The sequence below is a fragment of the Olea europaea genome, unplaced genomic scaffold (genome assembly GCF_002742605.1).
Source record: "Olea europaea var. sylvestris unplaced genomic scaffold, O_europaea_v1 scaffold65, whole genome shotgun sequence".
Classification (NCBI taxonomy): Eukaryota; Viridiplantae; Streptophyta; class Magnoliopsida; order Lamiales; family Oleaceae; genus Olea; species Olea europaea.
The window spans coordinates 503,136-513,752 of record NW_019264872.1 but is presented as its reverse complement, the minus strand read 5'-3'; the positions used below and the strand labels follow the sequence as shown (position 1 = coordinate 513,752).

General features: G+C 31.2%; 1 protein-coding gene across 1 annotated transcript; it reads left to right on the top strand.

The window, feature by feature from the left end:
• The first annotated feature begins 4,976 nt into the window (after positions 1-4,976).
• On the top strand, positions 4,977-5,327 carry LOC111390098. The gene has a single exon (XM_023015086.1). It carries the CDS (start codon positions 4,977-4,979, stop codon positions 5,325-5,327), a length of 351 nt encoding a protein of 116 aa, XP_022870854.1.
• Positions 5,328-10,617: the final 5,290 nt, after the last annotated feature.

The following is a 10,617-nucleotide window of genomic DNA, read 5'->3' as shown; positions in this document are numbered from 1 at the left end:
CAAAAAATTCTTTTAATCAAATAAAATATTTTTAGACAATTGTCAAAGGACCATATGCCACATTTTAGTTTTAAGAGCAGCTTTTAGCTTTTCTAAAGCTTTCTCAAATGAGTCTCTAATAAATGATTATTAGGGTGCATATGTAAAACAAGACTTTTGAAAAGTCAAAAATCGTTTCTAACACTAAAAAGTTGCTTTTGAATCAAATTGAATACTTTTTTGAAAGTAGATCCAATTAAAAAAGTTTTTAAAGAAAATTAGTTCAAGGTACTATCTCAGAAAGGAAGAAGCTTAAGCACTACTAATATATTGGAGTAGGACAAAATGATGAACTCCCTGTTTAATTTCACGTGGGAGGCATAAAAATCTCTGTATAAGCTAAATGGAGGAAAAAAGAAAGAAAGTTCAACTTTAAAAGCGGACATCAAATCTATGTTTGCCTCAAGTTTATAAATTATTTATAAACACTCAATCAATTTTTTATCCACACATTTCTTAAAACTCACTAGTATTATCACTTATTCACTATACAATTTTATTTATATGGCTACTCTTAAGATAACGAAATAGATGAAACTTTTTATAGTTATGCGTAGTCAATAAAATGGGAGCAAGATAATCAAAAATAAGAAATTTAAACAGTAAAATCCAACACGAACAACAAATTTTGTGAAATCCCTAGAATGTGAAAGGGAAAAACCTATGAATATCAAAAATTTCATGGTACAATGGGTTGTTATTTAGTAAAGCAAGAGAGAGGATACAATAAATAATATTTCTTGATAGATAAATGTATATAAACCTAACAATCTGGGTAAATAACTAGTAAAAGAGAGGGGGCGGGGTGAAGAGGAATATATATAATTATACTCATGCAAATTCTGCAAGTGGGTCCCACAGTAAGTAGAGTTGAGAGGAAATCCCCCAATGGTCACCGAACCTTGTAGAAAATCCACTAGAAGATCACCGAACTTCAATACGTCCTTGAATGGCCACTGAACTTTTTCGAAGTCTCCAAAAGATTATCGAATTTCGAAACATCTCTGAATAGTCACTGAACTTTGCAAAAAATCTCTAAAAAGTTACTAAACTAGTTATGTACGGGGTTCCACTTTACAAAGTTGAGTGACCTCTCTGAGGATTTTGACAAAGTTCACTGACCATGTTTAGGGACGTTTTGAAATTCGATGACCTTTTGGGGGACTTTGGTACAGCTCAGTGACTATATAGGAACGTATTGAAGTCAATGACCTCCTAATAAATTTTTTGCAAAATTTAGTGACCATTGGGGAGATTTCCTCTAGAGTTGATTATCACAATTTCTCATGATATGATAAATATGGAAGACGACAATAAAAATCAATTAGAAGATTCACATGAATTCAGGAAAAAATAATATAATATAATTTAATTAATTGAAAATTGTGAAGAAATATATTCAAACACACAGTGGACTTCAAATTATATAAAAAAAAAATTGTATTTACCATGCCTATCTTTAGAAATAGTATTAGCCAAACGAGTTAATTTAATCGATGGCCATTGAACTTTGATTTGATTACTATTTGCTCATCGATCTTTTAAATATTACTCGTTGCTCATCTAAATTTGAACAAAGTTAGTTGTCAATTACTAAATTTTGCTCTAAGTAACACGGATGGAAATGATATATGTGATTAATAGTAACTTTATTCAAATTTAGGTGAGCAACGAGCGATCTCTTAAATTTCGATGAGCAAATAGCAACTTATAATGAAGTTAAGTGAACAAAAAATAACCTTTTGGATTTCATGAGCAATTAATAACCTATAACACTATTGAATAAAATAACTCTTAGCCAAACTCTAAACTTTGTAGGACGGCATGGCATCCCTAGATCTGTATAAAAACAAACAGTTTGCTAAACTCTAAAATGACACGCAATAGTAAGAAAGGGTTAGGTAGGGATAATAAAGAATTTTGTGAAAAAAACTTCACTGTTTTTTCAAGTGAGAAATGATTATTTATTTATTCATTTATTTTGATATATGTGGTTAGAAAGCAGAAAAATTAATGGATTTTATAGAATGTGTGATTAAATCTTCTGAAACAAACCCATTAGATGTAGGTATTAGGGATAAGGATAAAGATGTATGCACACACAAGGGGGTTACCAAATGGTTTACACCCCCTCACAAACATGCGGGTCCCACCTGTTATTAAATAATTCGAGCTGTAGTCCTCACTTTATGTTGTGAGTAGTGTGTAAAAGATTGTGTACATGGAGCATGATTCTAGAGATAAAACTACACGTTTTGAAAATAGCAAAGTTGACCTTTAGGTAGGTACTCTTTGAGACTCTGGCACAATCTATACTAGGGGAGGAAATTGTTTGGATTCAATTTATGCAAAAGAAAATCGAAATAATATTTTCTCATATTTGGCTTGAAGGAAATATTTTGTGATAGATTGGTTAGGGAATACTGGTTACGAAGAGAAGATTTTTAAAACTGTAAACTTGTGTACATTTCTCTTTGTATATGTTTGGAGGTAAGGCGGTCAAGTTTCGTACTATATTGAACTAGTTTCCTATAAAAATTCTTTTAATCAGATAAAATAATTTTAAACAATTATCCGAAAAGGATTTTCAAAAGCATTGTCAAATGAGTTCTAATGGTCATTTATTAGGGTGCGCATGTATAATAAGACTTTTGAAAAGTCAAGAATTGTTTTTAATATTAAAAAGCTGCTGTTTAATATTAAAGACAGAAAGAAAGAAAGAAAGTTTAGCTTTAAAAGCGGACATCACGTCTATGTTTAACTCAAGTTTATAAATTATTTAAAAACACTCAAAACAACTTTTTAATCACACATTTCTAGAAACTCATTAAAAGTATTACTTATTCACGATTCAATTTTATTTATATTTAAGTTATTTCAAACAAGTCATAATTTTGTGAGATCATGTTAAGGATAAATCTCAAATCATATGAAATGAGAATTAATATAAAAAGAATTGAATTACATCTTTTAACAACATTGACAAATTTAGATGAAACATTGTGATTTAATCATATGTGCATTTTTAAAAGATGATTTATTTATTTATTTATTATTATTATTATTATTATTATTATTATTATTATTATTATTATTATTATTATTATTATTATTATTATTATTATTATTATATGTTGGAGATCTACTATGCAATTATATTTTATTTTTATTATTATTGTTCATTTTAGGGCTTCTAAGACACCAATCAAATTGTCTCGTTTTGACAACTAAAGAATAGTTAAAAAAAAAATCAAATTTTCACCCCAATACAAAATCAAAATCTTAAGAAAAGTACAAGTAGTTTAAGCACGTGTACGACTCTCCCACTTTGTCCCCATATCCCATCATTAAAAAGTAGCACCATGTTTAACACGATTATTTATATTTTAATAGTATAATTATTTATGTTTAGATGGAATAGTATTATAAAAATTGTTTAAAAGGTTTTAATAGTCCTCTTCGATAATATATAAACACAAACGTATTTGTCCGGTTAAATTTATATTATTATTTTGTTGACTTTCAAAACTGTTGACTTGACCCACGATTCTTTAATAATTTAATCAATTAAAACATATTCATATTCTTGGAATTTTTATTGTTTCTTCTTTTATTCAATAAAAATTCTTATTAATGTATTGTGTCTTATAAATTATTGATAAACTTTTAGTTTAAATATATGTATTGGTTGTTTTTGAACATGGTAAATCCATAGTCGATCAGCAGTTAGTTTAAAACTTTACATTTAAGTTACGCACAATTACAATCTACTTTTTTTTTAGAAATATAGGAAGAGAGAGAGAGAGAGAGACCAACGATTTGATTAGTTGAAAACTTGGGACTTATCCATAGTCGATCAGCAGTTAGTTTAAAACTTTACATTTAAGTTACGCACAATTACAATCTATTTTTTTTTAGAAATATAGGGGAAGAGAGAGAGAGAGAGAGAGAGAGAGAGAGATTAAAATGGTGGCTCAAATTAAAGTCAAAAGTTGGAAACTAGAATTAATATAAATTCAAGTTTGGCACACAACGTCGATAGCTGACTACATAAATAAAATCATTTCACCCTATCATTGTCAAATTTAACAATATATATATTACCGGCACTGAACTCTATGATTGTCAAATTTAACAATATATATATTACCGGCACTGAACTTTAAGCAAAAATTCAATTAGATCATTACACTTTTATTTATTTCAATTAAATCACTTGACTTCAATTTTAATTTATAAATTGCAATGTCACCAACAATTAAATAAAAAAAATCTATTATGTATTACTGTCAAGTGTTAGCTAAGTAATTTTCATCAATTTAAAGGGTGTTTGGTAGATATTAAAATTAGATTTTTTAATAGATTGTGATAGAAATTTTGAAAATATATGGTTGAAAAGTTGTAGAATCTATGAAAAATGTTATTAATATTGATTATTTGACTTTGACTAAAATTAAAATCAAATTTTAATTCGTACTGAACTAGTTTTTAAGAGACACCAATTAATGAAGAATTAAACTTTATCGATCGAATTTGAAACAAATAAAATTTTAGTAATCTAATTAATATTCTGTTCATACGCAATTCTTAGCCGGTGTGCTATGAGAAATTCCCTTCCACTTTCGCCTTTCGTTTTTCATTATTTTATACTTCCATTCCATAATTATCATTTCCCATCTGTCCATTACAAAAGCCCTACTCTATACGCCATCTCCACACAAACATAATCATCTAGAAAATACTTATAATTTTCTTATCAAACTCATTTTTCCTCAGAATCCCCATTGTTATTTTCTTCACACAGTTTGGAGCAAACCCATATCATGAAATCTAAAGTTAGTCGCCAAAACAATTTTCTAAGAGTCATTACAATTCCCTATCGGGCTCTATGCAAAGCCCGGGATTTCTACGTGAGAAGTATTACAGATTGCTCAGACATGACGAATTATCGTCCCACGAACGTGCGTGGCCTGCCCAAAAGCTACAGCGTCAACTCAACCATGTCGTCGGAAAGTGAGGATTTCAGGGAGCTCGTTCGTGCTTCGTCGACCCGGAGCATCGGGAGTAGAATTGACCTGGACTTGTACCTGCAAGAACAGAAGAATATCGGGCCGGTTTCCGAGGCCGAGATGCGGCCCATGCCGAGAAGTAGCAGCGTGGCTATGGGGAGTATTGATGAAGATCGGCCGTGTTGTTATTTTGGAGAAATGGCTGTGAATTTGAAGAGAGAATTGAAGTATCCCAGAAGCAGAAGCCATGCTCTGGCAACAACTTCTTCATCCTTTTGATAAATATTATTATTATTAATATTATTTTTTTTAAATTTTTTTTAAGGTATTATTGTTGTTTGAAAATTGGGCTTTGGACCTTTGCATGATTTCATATGTAAACTACTTTCGCCTTGTTTTTTGAAATTTTGCTAAGTAAATTTTAATAAAAGTTGATTAAATGTAAAAATTCGATAAAAAATTATGAATTTTATGAAATGTTTAGTTAAAATTAATTATTGACTTTTTTAACTAAATCAAATAGGAATTAAAATTACATAGAATGAATATCTTGGGCAACTCCGAGAATGAAATTATGTTGATATCTCGAAGCATGAGTTGTGAGTTGAACTTTTCGAGCCTAAATTCGATTGAGGGGACAAACTTATATCCCGTAATTTTTTGGTGCATTTTTGGAACGAATTTGAGAAATAAAACATATTTCCTAAGTTATAGAATGAGAAAATAATAAAAGAAGAGCATAAAATGACAGTAAAGATGGCTCCGATAGCCCGTAACTTTTCAAAATAAAATGTGGGATTTTCTGGAAAAAGAAATGGATTTTGATAAGAAGAATGGTGTAAAATGTAAGAGAAGAATGGGATAATTGAAAGGAAAACTAAAGTTTTAGGATAGCAGTGAAACTTTCATAAACTAAGAGGCTACACTAGAACTTGGTAAAGTTAGGGATAAAGAAATGAAAAAAATAAGAGAGAGAGAGATAATGAAATTATACTTGAGAGAGAGATACTTGACGAAGAGGATGGTCCTACGCCAAGCAACTTATTCAAGACTGCACCCGGCTCATTAAGTTGCTTGCTAACAGCTTGGCGCATGCTAACTCATGCCCACCCACCTTTGACGGCTAATAAGTCAGTAGCCGACTCCAACAAGCTGCTGAGTCACCACCTTGCACTAGTATAGCGGTGCTACACAGCAGCTTAAAGGCGAATTTAGAAATTGTTTAGAAATAATTTAAATTATAAATAGGTAAAAGTGGGTGGTTGAAGTGGATAGTATTGTTGGATCTCGAGAATATGTAGACTAAAAATTATTTAATCGATTATAAATAATTTATAAATATTAACCAACCAAGGCTAAGAATTACACAAGCAAGACCAATTGTGCAATGATTGTACAATAGTTGTGTAGTGGAATTGTACTTCAATCGATGGATTCCGGGCTCATTTTGCAGCATCTTATCCCAAATCAAACACAATCAACCAAAAGCTCGATCCACCTCTATTTCGGTTGCTCTCCTTTTGCACCCACTTCAACAAGGTTTCGGGGATGAGTTTGCAAGTCACAAAGAGTAGAAAAAATAATGGAAGAATAGGGTTATACTCAAGCACAAAGAGAGATGATAACAAAGTAGGCAGCCACGATTTTTTCCCCCCGCTTTTACCTTGCAAAGTCACGATTCTACCACAGCATAAGAGATGAATATATATAAAATTAGATTGTAAGAAAAATGGGATAGGTCATACTAAATGAGCCAACAACACAGAAGCCATCCAAAAAGTAGAATTTGGTCTAAGGCAACATTAATTTATTAAGTTGCTACTCATGGCTTGTGTTTTTAGACCGAGCCTTTTGATTGAATATGTTGATAGTAGTTCACACAATAGTCAATGCCTATGAAATATAATCCAAACTGTTTAAAATCATTACTTGAGATCTATTTGGTATCAAAACTCAACAAATCTCTACCTTAACACCCATTAAACCTACAAACAATCAAAACACATAGTTAGTACTTTCATAAGCAAGGTAACCAATAACATTGGGATCACAAACCTTACCTCGTGTTTCAAACCCGAAACACACACCATACTTGCTCTACGCACTCACTAGGGCTAAGGTCACAAACAAAATACTCAAGCAGAAGCAAATAATCATAGTGAACAACCAATAACAAATAATCATGTGATGGTGATATAACATAGAATAATTCACAAATCTTTTCAAAAACACGTTCACATATAACAACAGATTAACACTAAATTAATCAACAGATGGCCAACACATATGCAACAAATGTATAAATGATCCGACGAAAAGATCTTACCACACTTTTCTTATCCCATTTTGTGTTGTTCATACCTCAAGAATACATATCTCCTCTCATCACCTACCATGCTCATTAGACTGATCACTCAACTCATGTCTAACTGATAAATCACAATAGATCCTAAGTGCTCAAAATAATCCTCTATCACGACATCATTTCTCCCAACCTAAGTGAATAATGGGTCTCTATCTAACAGAAGTAATAAAAGTGAATCTCTCTCACACTTTACCTGATCAAGATTTTCATAGATAAAGGATTCTAATATTTAATCACCTCTCCACTCGTGATCCAAATGTCACACAACACAAACCTTATACAAATCACCAATGTACCCATAGACATCTATACTCCATCACACTAAAAGACACTCAACATGCATGCAAACAATTATACTAAGTAATAAGATCACTTCAATTCACGCAGTTATACACACAAACAAATTGAAAGTGTAAAATATTAACGTAACAAAATTAAGCAATCACGTAGATGTAAAAAAAATTACACACAAATGCACACTCAATAACTAATTTTACTCTCAATAAACCTCACTAGAGTCATCACTCGACCATATAGCCACATTCGCTTCACCTCTCATCTAACTCTTCTGCTTATCAATCTTCTTGAGACAGTCTTATAAAATGTCCACACTTGCCACGTTGTAACACTGTCTACCACTAGACTTGTCACATCCCTTGCCCTTCTTCTTACCACCTTAATCACTCGAGTCACTATTCGAATCACTACTGTCTTGAGCTCTACCAAAATTCATTTTCTTAAACTTCATTCCACTCATCATATATAGCTCACAACTCTTATTATCTTCCTTTTTAGCCTCAGTCTTCATATCCTTACTCTTAAGGAAATCTATGACAATCTCGTGCGTTAAGGTATCCCTATCATACTTAATTACATTCTTAATCTCTCTACATGAATCAGGCATTAATTAACCAAAATAATGGCCTTATACGTTTCAGACATCTTTTCATTACAATTAACAATGTTTTGAACAAGCTTGTTGAAGACATCTAAATTGTCATCAATATTCTTCGATTGATCCATTTTAAAACTTAAAAAAAAAAAAAAAAAAGGTTCAAGCAAGTACAACTTATTGGGAGTGGACATACACAAATATGAGTCCTTCAATTTTTGTCGAAGTTCTCTTTAAGAATCAATTTTTTCGACTTTTCTCAAAACAATGTCAGATAAGTGTAATATAATTGAAGTATAAGCAAGTTTATCATATTCTTCCTTTTGTGTTTCTATCAAATTTGTAAAAAAACTTGTCATGTGTGGCTTTTGAAACTTTTTGTTGAACCAAAATCCCCTTCATCTTTTGTTTCTAAATTGAAAAATCTTCTTTTCCATTGAAAATTTCAAATTCGAAATGTGAAGACATTTTAAGAAGACAAAACAATTAAAGTGCATAAAATAAGTCACACAAAGTAATTCTAAGGCAGTATAGTATAACCGTTCTAAATTTTCAGGGTTTCGTAAGATTCACAATCTTAGACTAAGGGAATGTTCAAATAGGTCAAGTGCAGCTATTCTAATAGAATAATCGATATAACACGAAGGTATATTAAAAAAAATTCAAATTCTCGCGTAATATAAACAATTAAACACATAAATAATTATTAACTTGTAGTTAAATTCAACATTCGAATAGTGCAAGTAATTCTTAAATTTCTAGCACAAGCAATGGTTACCCCTTCACATTACCCCAATCCTAATGTTACCCCATACAATGATGCGCTAATTTTGAAATTTAAATTGGGATAAGCCAATATACCAAAGCGGACCAATCTGGGCCGATAAATTATGAGAAATTTGAATTTATCAAACTTTGGGGGCCTCCACTATTCTCCTTAAAGCTCTAACAACAATAGCAAGAAGTCGAGTTAAGAATTGAATCACAAACACGTAGTGGCAAAATCATCCAAATTTCACTATATAACCTAAAACAGAAAATTAACAACACAAAATAGTTAGAAATCACATTAGAAATATTCTGCCTGAAGAAACAATTGCTTGAAACTACCCCACATGCCTTCACGCGCCTTTTCGGGAGTCCCATGCGATGTCGTCGACCACTACTTATACCCGAGCTAGGAGCACCTCTGGCTCCAAAGTTTGTCGGTGGACATGGTTTCTTCACCAGATCAGTCATTTTGCTAAAATCAGGTTTAAAGCTCTAGGCACATTATTCAAAATTTGGACTGCTTTTGTTTAACTTTTCTATTGAATTTCAACTCGTTTCTAGTTAATTTTTGGGCAAAAATCCACCACCAATATGGCTCTGATACCAGATATAGAGGAATTGTTCTTCAATCGATGGATTCCTGGTTCAATTTGCATTATCATATCCCAAATTACACACAATCAACCAAAAGCTCAATCCACCTCTACGTCGATTGCTCCCATTTTGCACCCACTTAGACAAGGTTATGGTGATGAGTTTGCAAGTCACAAAGAGTAGAAAAATAATGAAAGAAAACCCACAAATATTGAGTTGAATATTCATAAGTTTGTAATATGTTCTTTATATTAAAGCAAGTGCATTTTAACAAAACCAAAATCAAGTTATTTTGTTTGAATATGAAGATTTAGAGAATCCAGATAGCTCCATTATTAAGATTGATAAAAAAATTTGGATAAATGTTTGAAAATGTGGTACCACTTTCCAGATTTGATTTTAGAACAGATAATAATGAATTTTCAAATTTGAGAAGTCTCTTATCTCTAAGAGTTAATAGAACTAGAATGTCTAAACTAAATCGAAATAATAGTTTGACAATGATTTGAACTAATTCAACATGAAGATATTTGAATTTCTTCTGGTGGGAATCTATAGCATCTTTTGAAAAAAAAAAAAAAATTGATGCATGCATTTAGATTTTGATCAGTAATGTTTTCTCAAAAGTTTTAATAACATAATTTTGAGTAAGATCAAACTTTCCTATTTCATAAATAGAGCTTTTCTCAACCTTTGGAATAGTTCAATTATGCAATCTTTGTTCAATTTGAGATATTTGAAGTTTACGACTAATGAAATCATTTGATGCAGATGCTTGATCTAATTCTTCTTCATTTTGAAGAACATTTGAAATATTTTAAGATTTATTTCTAGATCTCCCTAACCAATTTGAAATAGAGGACATAATCAAATAAAATGAAATTATAATAACTTACCACATTAGACACAACACAAGATAGACTGACTCTCACCAAGCCTACAACAAG

What these genes read in the sequence shown, in the direction of transcription:
- LOC111390098 (XM_023015086.1), top strand. Translation starts at nt 4,977, where the DNA reads ATGACGAATTATCGTCCCACGAACGTGCGTGGCCTGCCCAAAAGCTAC.